The sequence below is a fragment of the Rhinolophus hipposideros genome (genome assembly GCF_964194185.1).
Source record: "Rhinolophus hipposideros genome assembly, chromosome: 4".
Lineage (NCBI taxonomy): Eukaryota > Metazoa > Chordata > Mammalia > Chiroptera > Rhinolophidae > Rhinolophus > Rhinolophus hipposideros.
Genome location: NC_138050.1, coordinates 62,515,383 through 62,533,375, shown reverse-complemented (window position 1 = coordinate 62,533,375; position 17,993 = coordinate 62,515,383). Strand labels below are relative to the sequence as shown.

Here is a 17,993-nt window from a genome sequence, read left to right as displayed (position 1 = left end):
GGACAGGCAGACAGTTGTGGGACTCCCTTCACTTTCTTAATTGAAGGCATGGAAGGGCTCATAATTATACAAGGAGAGACTGGAGTAAGAAGAAACGATCATCATAGACCCCTGGAGAGGGTAGAAGAAGAGTGGTCGGAGAAATCATGGGGAGACCAACAAGAAACAGGGTTCAAGACAAAAGGAGGAGGGAATTTGAGGAAGAGATTAGTGGTAAGCAGTGTCAGGTATTATAGTGATATGTAATTGGACAAAGTCTGAGCTGAGGCTTTTGGATTTGACCATGATAAGTTATAATGTTTGCTGCTTTTGGTTTGTCTTGTCTCTTTCGTTAGATTTTCATTCATTCATGGGAAGAATCACAGCACCAACTTTAACTTTTCATACAATGCCAGACAATCAATTAGTAGATGCTGAACCAGTTCTTTTTGCAGTAGTTTTGGGATAGTTGATAAAAATCGACTGGGATTAGATAAAAAATGTTATATAGAAATACAAATTATTTTGGACATGATGCACATATAGAGAGCAACTTGTGTATCTAAGACCATGCTTTCAGACTGAAGTAAAATTATAAACAGTGTTACATCAAATATACATTTGCCATTGGTGTTTTAAATTGAGTATTATACTATAGTGATTTTTCTTTATTTGTTTGCATAGCTTGGCACCTGTGTTTGCTCTGTTTGTACCATTTTACTGCTCCATACCAAGAGTCCAAGTGGCACAAATTCTGGGCCCGTTGTCCATCACAAACAAGACATTGATTTATATATTGGGACTACAGGTACAGTATGCATTTTTATGTTCATGTTTCTTTAACCAGATCTTTTTTTTTTTCGGTCGTCTTCTCATTTGATCTCCTTGAAAACAATGTTTTTTTCCCACAAGTTTGGCTTCATGATCTATATCAAATGTTCAAAGGAAGTGTTACGGAATAAGAACATCAAGGTATATAAGGTACTAGAATACTTTCATAGCCTTCAGAATCTGATAAGCGCTTTCACTGTAATTTGTATCAGTGGAAAATATTTTAATTTCATTATACAATTGCGTATAAGTTTTTAAAAATCATAGTATGAAGTGGAAACAAATGAGAACAGTCAAAAGGTGGAAAGTGGAAAATCACTGTCAAAATTAATTTATCGAATACGGTGTCACAAATAAAGCTCTAAAGAAGAAACCAGACATGCTTTACCAACCCGAACTTTGGGGTTTGTTAGAAACATTATCAACTTGATAACTTCTGCGATGCATGGGCATGATAGCATGCTGTCACCGTCTGCTAAATGGTTTGATATGAAGACCAGTAGGGTACTTATTATTTGACTTAAATTGAAAAAAGTTTTTTTCACCAATATTCAGTAAATATTGATTGCTTTCTGCTGGGTTCCAGGCCCAGTGGTAGAAGAGACATGATTTTCAGTTTTCTACCTGTAATACTTATCACTTTTCTTTCACTCTCACAGCTTTTGATGTAAAACTTTTATTCTGCTGTTTCCTGTGGTACCATGTATAGCTTGGCCTTTTGATCCACTGTTAATACTCATAACATTCCTTATCCCACATATATCAAACCGGATACTAGTGTCTCTGTGAAATACCCTCCTCCCTCCCCTTTTAACCTTTAGCATTTCCTCTAACTTCTTTAGTCTGATTTCATGTGTTATCAATGGCTCATCTGGGGTGGGTGTTTCCTTATCACTTTTATAAACGTTTCTCATGAAAATGTTTTTTCTTCATCTCCACCTACATAGCGTCACACTCTCCCTTATCCTTCTTAATATTCATTTAAACCTAATAGCCTATGTCTGCAGTTTATTCTTCTTACTAGGATTTGCTATGGCATGCTTATTTAAAAAAAAAAAAAAGATGTTACAACAAAGCAGAATGCAATGGTAGAAGAGTGCCCCGAATCTAGGGCAGGAAACCCAAGTTCTAGTTCTAACGTGGCACTCACTAGCTTGAGACGTGGGCCAGGTTATGGAAGCCTGCAGAGCCTGGTGTTGACTCTATAGTTCCTTCCAACTCTAGAGTTATATGCCATCTTTGAGAGTAAAAATCATTGTTTTATTAATTATGGAGTAGGAATTCAGTGAAGCATTGTGGAAAGTCTTTGGAGCTAAGTGGACTTTGCTTTAATTTCTTGCTCTGGTAATTATTTGCTTTGTCTGTCACCTTTTCTGAGCCCCCTTTTCCCATCTGTGAAGTGCGGTGACAATATCTGTCTTACAGGGTCATTTGAAGGATTAGAGATAATAATAGCATTGGGTGTTTTAGGGTAACCTGAACAGATCATAAGAAATAAGTCAATTGGTTCCTATTATTAAGTAATAATTTCTGTCTCTATAGCTACCACCAGTGGTGTTCTGAAATTGTCAGTGGTTTTTTGTTTTGGTGAGGTAGAAGTTGATATCAGAAAGTGGAGGTGAAGATGCCTCACTGGCTTCTTGTTAAAATCCGAAGTCCTTACCGTGAGTGGCATCCAGGGTTCGTCTTGCCTGTCCTGTATCAACTTCCACCCCGCCCCACTTTGAAGTGAGTGTGAGCCCTTTATGTTTATTTTCTCCCTCTCCTCGTCTTGCCTCTCTCTCCCTCCTTCCTTCTCTCCCCTCTGGACCTTCGCATGTGCTTCTGTGCCTTTCTGTCTCCCATACAACAGCTTCTTGAAGCCACAGACATTTGAGTGAATGAATGAATGAATGACGTTAATCATTATCAGAAAAGCAAAAATGTTTGTGAAGAGTCATTTAAGTATCAAATGGCTTGAGGGCCAGTCACGTAATGCCCACTGCTAGGGACTGAGGAGGGTAAAATGAAATATGAGATGTGCCAATTGTTGTCAAGGAACCCAGCGGTGAGAAAAAACAAACATACTGTCAAAACATGAGCAGACACAATGGGACCAAACATGCAATACAATGAGGGCTGAGAGTCCAAAAATAATCATTTTTTACTGACAAAATTAATGACATGCTCATCTTACTTGTACATGAAACATAGTAGCATGAAGAGGTCATGAACACAGGGCTACATACTTGCCGGTCCACCACCTACCAGCTCTTTGACCTTGAGCAAATCGGTTAACCTCTCCGTTTTCTCATGGGTAAAGTAGAGTTAATAATAGAACTTACCTCATATGGTGATTAGGAGGATTCAGTACGTTTAATACATGGAAAGCATTAAGATCACAGCTTGCCACATAACGAGTGCTATGAAAGTGTTAGCTATTTTATGATTCTCTATATTTTTAGAAGAAAACTACAGAAGAATATTTTGCACATAATTCCACCCTTGGTATCGTCAGTCATTTACACCGGCCTAAGCATCCGTGCTATGTCAAAGGACTCAATTTTAGATCAAGAGATTACATTTAAAGTTGCACCCATCGCTCATTTCTGCGCAAGCTGGTACTGGAACAAAGCTTGTCAGCCTCCTTTCCCCTGAGCTCTGTCATCTCTCACCTTTGTATCTGTCTTCTTTCTGTGTAGCTTTTGTTTTGTATGTATCCTTGCTAAATGTGCATAACTTTGAGGTTTTCGTCCAACATAATGTCAGCAGTGAACCTGGGTATCCTACTTCTTTTTGTACGAGCAGAAGTATTTAAACTCCCAATCTGAAGATCTAAATATAAACAAACACCAGGCTATAAATCTTTATTATTTTGCAGAACACTTTGAGATGTCTTAGGACTTTTTTTAATCCTGACCGCAGGACTTTTTTTTAATCCTGACCATAGTTCTCAGATGTAAATGATTTAGAGAACAAAGGGAGATATTTCATGAGACTTAATTCTAATTGCTTTTGCCATTAATTTATTTTGATATTATTACTTAGTTTGCTCTTCCTTGAATTGAACTGGAAGGAGAATATCAACATTAAACAGAATAGCATTGGACATGGACCTATATGCTTGCAAAAGTCTTTCCATCTAAATTTAGAGTAACAATGTTGAGAAATTAAAACGAGACTTATGTAAATTAATATTACATGTCATTACTTAACACCAAGCATTGGATGGTGACACGAATTTGTATCTTGTTAATTCTATAATTCCTTTATATGTAGTATTTTATCTTGTTTAAGTCAATTAGTATTCATTTTTAGATAAAAATATGCTTGAATTTCATTTATTTTTCTTTGCATGGGAGTGGGCCAGGTTCAACCAATCCGTTTTAGGCTATGAAAGTTGGAGGTTTGGTTAAAAACAAATAATATTTTCAAATAATAGAATTGATATTTATTAATTTTCTATTTGTTTGTATTAAGATATATAAGTAATACTTAGCATAAATGGTTATGATTATAGTTATATAAAAATAACTATGCTGTGACTGGCAGTTGAATTTCATTTTTAGTTGCCTTTTTTTTCTTTTATAGCTTTTCACCTCTGGTTCCTACATCTGGATTGTAGCCATAAGTGGACTTGTAAGTGTGATTCCCTTCTCCCCCTATTCCCTCTATTTTCTGAAGAAACTTTAGAAAAAATGTCACATGTAGATTATGGGTCATATTCAGTTGTTTTCAACATTCTTTTAACCATGTCAAGTTCTATATCAATGCTATTTCCTTAGTGATGAAAAAGGGCCAGCTACATAAATAATTGAAATGAAGAAGGCCCATTTGTCTCGGTTGTCAAGGTAATTTTGATGAAAGTTTTAGCTGAATTTCTTATCAGTGTTATTTTTAAATTATATTAGTAATCAAGCTCATAGTAGGAAAAAAATGACAGAAAAAGGAATGAAGAAGTTGAGTTTACTAAAAATAATGAGAGGTATTCTACTTGTTTTGTAAAGAGACACTGTCATGCAAGGGAAAAAAAATAAGGTTAAGTGGAAAGTCAGGTGGATTGGTACTGACGGAAGACTCATGAGGATGTGTGGCCAGAAAGGGAAGAAGTGAATGAGCCTGAGGATTTGGGTGGTGTCCTCATGTGTGTGCTAGAACGTCTTCATCTCACTCATCCCCGTGCTGCTTTATAATATTTTTTTTATTTTAATAAGCACTTGTCTTACACTCTATGTATAAGGTATGTAAAAAGAAATCTAAAAAAAAAAATCTAGAACATGAAATGAAATTTTATTTTTCACCCATGACTTAAATTTGAACTCCCAAATTTATATAAACACAAGTTTATAACTAGCATACATGGAATTAGTTTTAATTTCTTTCTTGGAACAGACTAAGAAAACTGTACAATGGATTCACAATAATGTGTAAACATCAAAGGATTTGGAAATAACTGTGTATCCCACTGCAGACATTTTAACTTAATTATCGCTATAACTTGTTTCCTCATGGATGGTATTTGGGGCTACTGTGTCATTACTTTAAGCCTGCTCCTTCTCTCTTTCTTCTCTGCTGTCTGTATTATTTCTTTTGTATTCATTCTTTTCACGTACAGTTTAATCCTTCCTTCCCCACCACTTCCAACCAAAATTCTGGGGATCAAAGTCTCTTTGTTTCCACCTCTCTAAGTATTTCTTCAGATGCCCAGCCACCTGATTTGTGTCAGGACCACAGTGCTGAACTCCAATCCACTGTGAGGTCTTTAAACTATTTGAGCCACCTTGTATTCTTCAGACTTGTAGGGACGTAGTGATAGCCTGGGGTCAGACTGGGTCTCTGGGACACAATTGCCAGGCCCTCCCTAGTCTAATCTAGTCTCCACTTGAACTGCCATGGTAATTGACAGCTACTTAACCAGCCTACGAACAATAGATAGATAGCTCATTGCTTTCATCATTAGAGCAGCATAAGAATTTACTATTGCTTTCATGATGCATTTTGTTTCTCTTAGCGGTGATGGTCTCAGTCCTGTTTTGGATATTTTCTTAAAGCATTCAAGAATTTGAGAAGTGCTTTATTGTATGCTATTTCATTGTGTTGATTTATCCACCTGCTTCTCTAAGAACTGATTATGTGACCCATTTGTTTTAAGACATCCCATTATCTTTCTTTTTTCTGTTTTCAGACTTCTGGTTTTAAATTGTGCTTGTTATTGCCTCATATAGTTTCATTTTGTAACATTCAATACTCCAAAATTGGAGGTTGCATTTTTTCATCTCTTTGTAGCCTTTTTAAAATCTAACATATGCAGGTTGTAGCCACAGTCTCTTTCAGTGCAATGCTTAATAAGTAGTAAGGTGCTTGTTTTAATTTTTTTTTAAGAATCACAAGTTTAACACATTTTGAATATATAAAAATCCCTAGTTTTAGATGAGTGAATAGAATTGCACAGTATTTGGAGAATAAATTCCCAGATAAATTTGCCATTTAAATAATCCCCCTATTAATGAACACCTCTGAGCCAATTGAATTTTCACTTATTAGAGTAATTAATTCAGCCAGTGTTATTGGCCTCCTACCATGAACGCAAATCTGACAAATATATCAGCCTTGTTGTTTACTCCACCATAATTAGATACTGTGTTTACTTAAAATGATTAATATTTTGAGACTCATAGCCAGTTTCCCTGCATGATATACCATAAATATTGATACTTGTTTTAAATTTAATGAATATTTTATTTCTGACGTTTTCTAGAAAGCCACATTTTATGAAATATTTAATATAATATGGTATACTTTAGAGAAGAATAATTATAAAGGAGGATATTAAAATTATTTGTGACTATTTGGTTTGCACATAACTGACTCTAGGACCAAAGACTGAAATTCACAAAGCCACAGTTTGTCCCAGATGTCTCTTGCTTAACATGACTTCTCCTCTCCCTATATGTATCTAGTGACTTCTCTTTTTTTTTGGTTTCATACTAAATAAAATGCTAAAAAGAAAATAAAATTCTTACTACCAAAAAGAAATGCACAGGTGGTATTCAGTGTTTTGGAGGAATGTTAGAAAACCTGTTGATGAAATTGCACCTTTTAGCATGAAAACCAGTAGTTCTACCATACTGTATGTGTTAAGGAAGTAATTTTATTGGCAGTTATGTGTTTTTTTAAGGCAAAGAGCTTTTCTAAAAGACATTTGTGTAAAACATAAGTCATGTTATCTGCTGTCATAGAAACTAAAAACTTTACTCATGTTTTCTGGAAAGCTGCCAGCTTTGGCTTTAGTTTATTTTATTTAGTTATTTAGTTAGGCTAGGTTTTTTATCTCCTTGTATCACTTGTTGTGGCATGATTATAAATTGTTTCTGAACATAGTAACTTTAAACTATCCTACTGATTAAAAGACAAGGAGATTGATAAATTACATCACGACAGTATTTCACTCGGTGGGAATCCACGTTCTGTCTTCAGTGATATGACCAAAAAGAATGAGTACTGAATTTTTTCCTGGGTTGAGGGAAGCACATAGAGTTCGGCTTACCAGGAGCAGTAATAAGTTATTTTGCCCGGTACAGCTGTCACTCTTCAGTTCCATTTTGTGACCCATCAGAGATTCCAGCTGTTGCTGGTAAGGGGCATACAGTGTTGCTTAAAGATTACTTTGAGATTATTCACGTGTATCACTGGTAACATGTTTTTATGTTGCATTGTTCCTCCTTTGGCAATTCTGGTTTTTAATACCAATATTTAATACTTAGAATAAAACTCTTTTCATGAAAGATTGCAAAATTGTCATTGGAAAGCATGGCTATAAAGTAGCCAAGTAAAATATTTCAGTTTAATCAAGAACTTAAAAAATGTTAGTGTACACCTGCCTTCATCATATGCTCACCATGATGTTTAACTGTTCTTCTTAATGTCCTTGGTGAGAGAGCTTCAAACACTGATCTTCCAAAGAAGATCTTAGATACTGTGTTTACTTCAAAAGAAGATCTTTATATATTTACAGTGTCATTAATCTTGTTACACATTAATGCCTTTTTCCTTAGAGAAAATGTTCCTTGTTCACTGAGCTTGAAGTTCTTTTTGTGGTTCTGTAGTGAGACTTTGAGCCATCCATATCTCTGCACTTCTTCATTTTCTGCCGTTTTATGAATCATAGTAGTGAGTCATTACCACTGGGCTGTACCCTGATTCTCAAAAGTCGAAGTCTCAGGCCTGAGCTGACTCTGGAATGATTAAAATAGAAAGAGCCTGCTTTTGCCAATTTTCTCTTTTTACAATTCACATATGTCTTACTATTTGGTCGTCTTTCAATCTATTTGGGTGCGAATGAATAGACAGGCCTCTATTTCTCAGACTAAGGCTTCTCCCCTTCAACATATTCCTTTATGGTCTGCACATTTCCTGTGTTTGTTACCTGTTCTGTGCCGAAATCAGACTTTGATTTTGTTGTGATCAAGCAACCTTACTGTGAAAAAAAATCTGTCCTACCCAATAAGATGAGGAACATAGATTGACACCAGATTATTTAGGACTTTGAATATGGTCTGAGCTTGTGTTTTTTTTCTATAGGCAGTGGGGATCTTTAAAGCTTTCCAAATAAAAAACTTCATGAAGGTACAAGATTATAGAAGTCTTATTAGGGTTTGTAAATCATAGAAAAGCAGAAGGGAAAAATGAGCAATCGAAGGAGTCAGGATGGCTCATTTGTGGACTGTGATTTGCCTTTCTCTTCCCTCTACGCTAGTTTTAAAGACAAAAAAGAAAACATTGTCTTGTGGTACGTAAAAGAAAAGGCATCAAATAGAACCTTATGTTTATTGACTTTCCAAGTCATGGGATAACATTAAGGGGAAAGTTTATGGACTAGCATAAGCTACTGTGGAAATCTAAACTGCTTTGACGTTTTGGAGCCCTGACCTGGGTGAATAGAGACTGGAATATTAGGTGCTCTGCTTTTCACGTCCTTCTCCTCTCTTTGTGCTTCCTTTTCTTCTTACTTATTCTTTCTTTCCTTAGATTTCTTCTCCAGATTGACCAAAGAAACGTACAGTGTAGCAGGTCAGATAACTCATCTGATGCCCAAGCTTTTCAACTGAATTTTAGGGACTGAGATTGTTTTCTAGCAGTTTATTGAAAATGAGGATAGAATCTGCAGAAGGAAGCCAAGGCTGGTTAGAACTGTGAGACTGGTTGGGCTTGTGAGAGGACCACATATAAAGAAGAGGGTGCTTTCACCTCTTATATCTAAAATACTGCTTATAACCCCAACACAGAATCAAATGCTTATCAGTCCATTGTACCCTCCTCTCATATTGATTCGTTCATACTTTCTGTCTTCCCCCCTTTTCCCTCCCTTCTTTATGCCCCCTGCCTTCTCCTGACCTCAGGTAGCCTGGACATACTGAAGGAAACCTTCTGTCCGCTGCCTTGTCATACAACTCAGTCCAGGGCTAACAGGAAATGTCTTATTAGACAGGTATTACACAGGAAGGGAGTGACTAGTAGATTTTGATTTTTGGATGTTCAGTGCAAAGTAAATGAAGTTATGCCAGTGTCTTCATAAAACTGTCACAGAAGTGCCTTATAAAATACAGCTATAAAAATTTTATTACTGCAGCTTATCTTTTACCTATAGGCAAAAATCTAGCCTCTTTTCAAAGCCTTTAAAATTTTGGCCTCTTGTACCTCTCTGAACCCCTGTGTACCATATACCTTAGTGACACTGAACTTTTTACTATTTCCAAACATCTCGTCCTATCTCTGGATTCTGTGCCATTGTGCAATCACCGTTTTTCTTTAACAAACAGACAACGTTTACTATGTACCAGGCACTTGTAGTAGATTATTTGTTCTAATATGTGATGCCCCCCTCTGCTGGGCCCCTCCCTGCAGTCCTCTTCATGCCCTTGTTAACATCAGGCTTTGATCTGTGATGTACATTAGCTACTAAAATAAGAGCAGACGTGATAATGCTTCACAAGCAGAAGTTTTAAGAGCCATTGCATGGTCCCACCATTGTTCTCTTCCCTTTGCCTTGAGAAAAACATGTGCCATATAGAAGCCCAGGTCCCAGAGTGAAGAAGACACACATAGCAGGGCTGTGAGCAACGTGGAAGATGAGTGATAAATAAATCTTTTTAAGCTACTGAAATTTAGGATAATTTGTTACAGTATGATCTAGAGAAAGCAGACTAATACAGCTCTTTTCTAAGCACTTTACAAATATTACCTTAACCTTAAGTCCTCATAAAAGCCTGATAGACACCAGAGGCTGGACATTAATGAATGCCAACTATAATTTTATGTGTATAATGTGACGGCTCGGTGTGAGGTCGGGGTGGTGGTGGATGGGGGGAGGGGGGTTCACGGTGTGAGGGATGTAAAAATAAAATAAAATAAAACTTAAAAAAAAAAAAAGCCTGATAGAGACTGTTACCCCCATTTTATAGATGAAGAAACTGGGGCACAGAGAACTTAAGTAATTTGCCAACAATATAAGCTGATAAGGATTCAAATGTAGATTCTCAAGCTTTAGTGCCCATGTTCTTAAGATGTAGCTTTGCATAACCACATGCAATTTCCCTCAACTATATCCCTTCTCTCACCATTAGGTCCCTTCTTTTGCTAGAAAAATCATATTCATTTAAGTTCTGACTCTGAAGCTTTTTCTGAGTCAGTCCTGTATTCCAGTTTAGGAATTATACATTATTCCTTATAATCCCCAGTGCTGAGCACAATGTCTGGTATTTTATTTACATTCTGTAAATTATTGTTGAGTTTTAATTTTCAGTATTATCAAAATAATTTCTGTGCTGTAAAACACTGTGATCCTTTGTGATTGTCAGGGTGTTTTTAATGTGTACTGCCTCACTAGGTTCCTGACACAGTCTCTACAGTGGCAGAGAACCTGGGCTTCCCATGTTAACGATGAGGAGGCTGAGGTTCTGGTTGCACAACTGATGGGAGATGGAGCCAGGACTAAAGGCCAGGTGTCCTTGTTATGGTCCATGCCTTCCCCTGCTCTTCTCAAGGCTACAATCCATGTCTGTTCCAACCACAAGACACTTATGTACAAAGCTATTCTTAGATCTTCCCTTGACTGTTCCAGTAAGATGAGGCCCTGTTGATCATCGATGGAGATACAATTCTGGAAGGAGATCCTGGATGTGAAGAAGTTTTAAAAGTACCCAGAGGTACTGAAAGACACATATCAAAGAAAACTTGCTGCAGCCTTCACCATCAATTTTGTGGGCCTACCAATATCCGAGAAAAGTTTATCCCATTGCAGCTTCTGCTTTCTTTCTGACATGAAAAATCCAGTCTGTAGCCGTACTTTCTCTTCTACCATGTTTCCCCGAAAATTAGACCGGGTCTTATATTAATTTTTGCTTCAAAAGATGCATTAGGTCTTATGTTCAGGGGATGTCATCCTGAAAAATCATGGTAGGGCTTATTTTCCGGTTAGGTCTTATTTTCGGGGAAACACGGTAAGATCATCAAGATACTTAACTGGTCCTCCCTATGTTGAATTAAAGATGCAGTTCAAACCTCACCTTCAACAAGCTCATTGTCTGTGTTTCTGACATTGTCATGTGCAAGAAAATGAAGTAAAGAATGGCTATCATAAAGTTTAAAAGATGATTTAAAATACTTTTAGCTGGTTCAGTAGTGCTGCTGGCCAAAGGAAAAAGAAATGGCAATAAGGAAGCAGTTATCATGAAAACAGCCATACTTTTTTGATTTTAGATGATTACTGGTAGATTATCATGTCAGTTGCAATACAGAGCATTTTTCCACAGGGTCTTTCTTCTCACTTTCCTATCAAGAGATGGAAAGTCTTGAATCAATTTTGATTATCTTTTTAAATTGATGTGTGTTTTTTTAAATAGAAGTATCCAATGTTTCTTTCTCTTTGGGGCTGATTATGTAGATATTTCTCTTTTACCTTGATAACTTCCGAGAAAGGACTATGGTAAAATCAATGCATGTTATTTTTAATATATTCATTATTTATAAACAACAGCATGGCTTATCAAAAAGTATTCTCAAGATACAATCCAAGATGGCAGAGTAGATAAATGCTGTTTGCCTCACCTTGTGAACACATCAAAATTACAACTAAATGATAGAAAAATCAACCTGGAGGACATCTGAAGTCCATCTGAACAGAAATTTTATAACTAAGGATATAAATAAGAAGCCACGTGGAGACTGGTAGGAGGGGTGGAAATGTTAACCAGACTGGCCCCAAACCTTTGTGTGGCAGATGAAAACTGGGAGGGATATCTTGGCCACAGATGTTTCCCCCAGAGGAGCGAGGGACCCCATTGCCACACCAGACTCCCCAGCCCAGAGTTCTCATACTGGGAAGAGGAGCCCCCACAACATCTGGCTGCGGAAAACAGTGGGGATTCCAACCATCCTGGTGGGACAGAATATCTGCAGAAAACCCAGACATCCTCTTAAAGGGCCCACATAGACATTCTCACAGGCACTCACCCTGGGCTCTAGTGGAGGGACAGTGACTCAGGGGACATCGGAGACATATGAGAAAAGACTGAGTTGTGTGATTCCATGGCAAGGACTGCAGGGACAGTTGCCATTTTTCCTGTGTGGGGTCCTTCTCCCATGAAACTGGCAGACAGGTGCCATCTTTGCTGTGTGAGCCCTCCCCCACGACCATGGCCAAATCTGAATCTGAATTGGCCACTTGCTCTACCCTGGTGACTCACTGAGACCCTGCCACAGCCAACTCTATACCACAGGAGGTTTTATCAGCAGCCGAACCTTACGGGAGCTGGCAGTTGGCAGCATGCCCCAAGTGTTCTGGCTTTTTTTGGAGCTATCCCAAACACAGTACTGGTGGCATCTGTCCTCAATTCCAGGTGTGGCCTGTCCCACATACCTCCAGGTCCAGCACAGGCAGCAACCAAGCATGAACCACTTTACAGCTCCTACCAGGTAGTCCCCAGCTGGTGACAGGCAGTGGCTGACCTGGGCCTGCACCAGAGCCCCTCCCAAGAGGCTCCAGAACCAACACATTTGGAGATTGGCTTCATACCACCTCAGAACACCACCCAATTAGCTCCAATTATCCCCAAATGGCACACCGAAAAGGGGGTCTCGACAGGCACCAGAGTCCACTGGGACAAATACCACTTGGTGGGGTAAGCCCCCCCGCAGTAGCTGTGGATGTGGCCAAAACCCACAGCCTGAGAGTCAGTCCCACCCACTGACGTGCTAATAGCAATCAAGACTCAACTATAACAGGAGGGCACACACAACCCACACAAGGGACCATCCTGGAGTACCTGGTGCAGGTGACCAGGGAGACTGTGCCACTGGACCCCACAGGGCACTTACTACATAAGGCCACCCAACAATATTGGGATCCATAGCAGATCCACCTAACACATAGAAACAACAGAGAGGCAACCAAAAGGGAAAAATAAAGAAATATATCCCAAATGAAACAACAGGAGAAAACTCGAGAAAAAGAACTAAATAAAATTGAAGCAAGCAGTCTACCAGAAACAGAGTTCAAAATAGTGGTTATAAGGATGCTCAAGGAACTTAATGAGAACTTCAATAAAGAGACACCAAGCATAAAAAAAGACACAGAAATCATAAAAAAGAACCTGTCAGAAGTGAAGAATACAATAACTGAAATGAAGAATGCACTAGAAGGAATCACCAGCAGGCTAGATGAAGCAAAGGACTGAATCAGAGGTTTGGAAGACAAAGTAGCTGAAAACACCCAATCGGAACAGCAAAAGGGAAAAGAATATAAAAAAAGTGAAGATAGTTTAAATGACCTCTGGGACAACATCAAGCTCAACAACATTCGCATCATAGGGATACCAGAAGGAGAAGACAGAAAGCAAGGGTTTGAGAACCTGTTTGAAGAAATAATGACTGAAAACTTTCCTAACCTGGCAAATGAAATAGACATACAAACCTAGGAAGTGCAGAGAGTTCCAAACAAGATGAACCCAAACAGGCCCACACCAAGACACATTATAATTAAGATAACAAAGGTTAACTACGAAGAGAGAATCCTAAAAGCAGCAAGAGAAAGGCAACTAATAAATTATAAGGGAGCTCCCATAAGATTGTCAGCTTATTTCTCAACAGAAACTTTGCAGGCCAGAAGAGATTGGCAAGAAACATTCAATGTGATGAAAAACAAGGACTTACGACCAAGACTACTGTACCCAGCAAGGCTTTCATTTAAAATTGAAGGAGAGATAAAGAGCTTCCCCAATAAGAAAAAGATAAAGGAATTCATAGCCACCAAACCAGTATTACAAGGAATGTTAGAGGGACTTCTTTAAGATTAAAAAATAAATAAAAAATATGAGTAATATGGCAATAACTACGTATCTATCAACAATTGCTTTCAATGTAAGTGGAATAAATGCTCCAATCACATAGGGTGGCTGAATGGATAAGAAAACAAGACCCTTACGTATGCTGCCTACTGGAGAATCACTTCAGATTGAAACACACAGACTAAAAGGGATGGAAAAAGTTATTTCATGAAAATGGAAATGAAAAAAAAAAAAAAACCTGGGTTAACAATACTTATACCCGACAAAATAGACTTTAAAACAAATGCTATAACGCAAGACAAAGGAGGACGCAGTAATCCCTCTGCTGAGTATTTATTCAAAGAAACCCAAAGACTACTTCAAGGGGCCATATGCAACCATATGTTCATTGCAGCATTGTTTACAATGGCCAAGATGTGGAGGCAGCCTGGGTGTCTGTTGATGGATGAATGGATAAAGAGGAGGTGGTACATAGTCATACATACAATGGAATATTGCTCAGCCATGGAAAAGAATGGGCTTTTGCCATCTGCAGTGGCATGGATGGACCTGCAGTTGTGCTGAGTCAAGTATGTCAGACAGAGAAAGACAGATGCAATGTGATTTTGCTTATATGGGGAATCTAAAGAACAGAATAAACAAAACAGAAACACACTCAGATAGAGAGAACATTTTCATTGTTGGGTTGAGGGGATGGGTGAAAAATGGGAAAAGATTAAGAAGTACAAATTGGTTGTTACAGAGTAGTCATGGGGATGTAGGGTATAGCAGAAGGAATATAGTCAATAATATTGTAATAACTATGTATGGTGTCAGATGGGTACTAGAGTTATCAGGGTGATAGGTGGGAAGGGAGTTGGACTGGGTGAAAAAGGTGAAGGGATTAAGTACAAATCGGTATTTGCACAAAAGTCATGGGGATTAAAGTAAAGCATAGGGAATATGGTCAGTAATATGGTAATTACTATGTATAATGCCAGGTGGGTACTAGACGAGTCAGGGGGAATCACTTCTTAAATTATACAAATGTCCAACCACTATGCTGTACACCTGAAATTAATATAAAATAATATTAGATATCAGTTGTAATTGAGAAATTTAAAAGGGGGGGGAAGGTGAAAGGGAATAAGAGGTTCAAATTTACAGGTATAAAACAAATAATTCATGGGGATGTCATGTACAGCATGGGGAATATAGTCATAATATTGTGATACTATGGTGGTACAGTGTCAGATGGTTGTTGAACTTATGTTGATTACTTCTTTAGGTACATAAATGTCGAACAACTATGGTGTACACCTAAAATTGACACAATGTTTATGTTAGCTATATTTTTTAATAAAAACTTTTTTTAAAGAGACATATAAAATTCCCACATATAATTTTAAAGGGAAATACTCTTCTTGTTATTAGGTTGGTGCAAAAGTAACTGCGGTTTTTGCAGTTTTTAACCTTTTAAACCTCAATTACTTTTGCACCAACCTAATAAAAGGTATATTAAAAAGTATTTACATTTAAGTACCCAATTAAGGCTTTTTCCATGTGCTAGAGACTCTAGTTGTCTCTTGGTGTATTTTTTTCCTTAGAAACAGGGCTTTCATCTTATTTGCGACAACAGTGCTTCCAACTAAAAGATTACATTTCCCAGTTTTCTTTGCATCTAGGTTTAGCGTCAGACTAAATTCTGGCATCCTAGCCAGTAAGTTGTAATATATTATTGGTGGGACTGCTGGGAAGGCTCCTTAAAGTAGCCTTTTATCCTTTTGTTCTTCCTTATTTTCTTCTCCATACTTCCTGGAATGCAGTTAAGATGTTTGGAGCTTTTTGAACATGAGGGAGAAATAAACTTCTGTTGTATTTAACCCACTGTTATTTTTGGTTTTCTGCTTTGTGCAGTTGAGCTAATCCTGATGCATGGTTTTCCAAAAATAAAAGCTTAGAGCAGGCTTCCAAGACAATTTTTTAGAAACAATCTGTGATCAGTCTTATCTATCCATATTCCAGCTCAACTCCCCAAGAATCAGAAGGATATCCAGTGTTCTAATTGGATCCTGCAAAATGATATTAAAAGAGATAAAAGAGCTATAGGGGATTCTTCTGAATCACTTTTGAAATTGGCAAAGAACAAGATAGCAAGACTCAAGTGCTAAAGCCACATGATTCTGCCTGACGTGAAGGAATCATTTCATAATTAATCACAAGTGGCAGAAATAACTTTGGGCATCCCTATTTGCATACATATTCATTAAAAAAGTAATTTCCAAAGTTGCTTCCTCCTGTCTTTACATTTTCTAGTCAAGAAGAGGAAATAGGAAAATGTAAGGTCCGTAAGAGCAGAGGTTATATTTTACCTGCTGTATATCCCAGTACTTGGAACACATCCTAGATAGACTACATCCATTAGTGATATTCAGTAAATATGTGTTGAATAAATAAATGACCAAATAAATTGGGTCTGGTTTCCTCAGGACTTCAGTCTGTATAAAGGGGTCTAGGTGTAAGGGGACGTTTGTTCCCTTGGCTTGTCTCTTGTCTTGTGAAGGGAAAGTAGCCCCTTGTGTTTGTCCCAATACACCACTGGATGATAGGTTTCTTGAATATTGGGATTGTGGTTCACAAGAACCCTGGCAGTGCAGTTTACTGTGTAGGTTTTTGTTCAGCCACAGTTGGCTGGAGAAAGAAATCAACAAACACCTGGTGTCATTATGAGGTCATGGTTTCTCACCTTTGCTCACTGTGGTTTCATGCTAATACTAAACAAGACCAGAGGACAGTTGGGGTTTACTCTCTATAATCAAGAGTGTTTTACATGTTTTCTACCCAACAAATTAAATTATTTATTTGCTTGATGAGCATTATTTCATAATTCCCTTTCTAAAAGGACTAATAATCTAAAAAGCTGGAATAAGTGTGTAATTGATGTCCATGTTTATTGCCTAAAAGAAAACAATTTCCTGTTGTTTTGCATTGTTAGGTTTATGAGGTCATGGCTTCTATTGTTGGCTTGTAGGAAGCTCCTAGCTCTAACCCAGAGCTGTGGCCTGGCTCTTTTGCCTAGGCATTCAACTGCATGTGGCCCAGAATGCTCTCTGGTTCTGGTTGCCTGACCTCTGGGTCCATTTTCCTAGCGGGGATTCCTGATCCCTGCTGATTGAAAGCTCTGATTCCAGTGCTCGCTGGCCTTCCCAGACACACATTGCTTGTTCCTTTTCACTGTATCTCATCATCCTGGACCTGACTCCTGGCCTGTCTAAGACCACTGCTGCTGCTTCTTCCTTTGTCATTGGGCATCTTGGCTTGATCTTGGGCTTCCTGGCACTGAAGGCCTGCCAGATCCCCTTCATTAGACTTTTTCTTGGCAGGACATGCAAATCCGAGCAGATGGTCTATTTTTAAAGTCTCTTTTTTCACATAAAACTCTCATTCAGAACTCCTGCTATGAGAAGGGTTTATGAGATGATAGAAATTAAAGTTAGAAGTAATGTGTAAATGTAAGATAGTATAATAGTAAATGATACTCTCTTGAAGTTTTTGGTAGTAATGAGGTATAACTTAGGTAAAATTGAATATACGTATTCTTATCCCATCTTCTCAGAGACTAGAGTGGTGTGATGATCAAATATTTATAGAAAACGAAACTCTTTAAGCTCTTTATATTTTAATCCTTTGTGAATACCTAAAACATTTTACAATAGCACTTCATTTATTTGACAACTTGAGGTCGTGCTTGTTGGTGTACCAGAGGCATGGATAGACAGGTGAACTCCACCTTTTCATTATATGGAAAAGTATAAGATAGGACCCAAAAAGTGTGTCTACTGGCAACTTTCCAATTTCCTTGAAAAGAATCTAAGATAACAT

The 17,993-nt window shown here is 37.9% G+C and overlaps 1 protein-coding gene across 2 annotated transcripts in view; it reads left to right on the top strand.

The window, feature by feature from the left end:
• The window catches only part of UBAC2 (UBA domain containing 2), a 163,697-nt gene that overhangs the window by 107,211 nt on the left and 38,493 nt on the right, over positions 1-17,993 (top strand). Inside the window, exons 5-6 of one of the 2 annotated variants that reach the window (XM_081046497.1) lie at positions 664-787; positions 4,381-4,428. In XM_081046497.1, coding sequence (XP_080902623.1) covers positions 664-787; positions 4,381-4,428 — 172 coding nt within the window. The remainder of the gene's footprint in view (positions 1-663; positions 788-4,380; positions 4,429-17,993) is intronic. The other variant, XM_081046498.1, reaches the window with a different exon arrangement.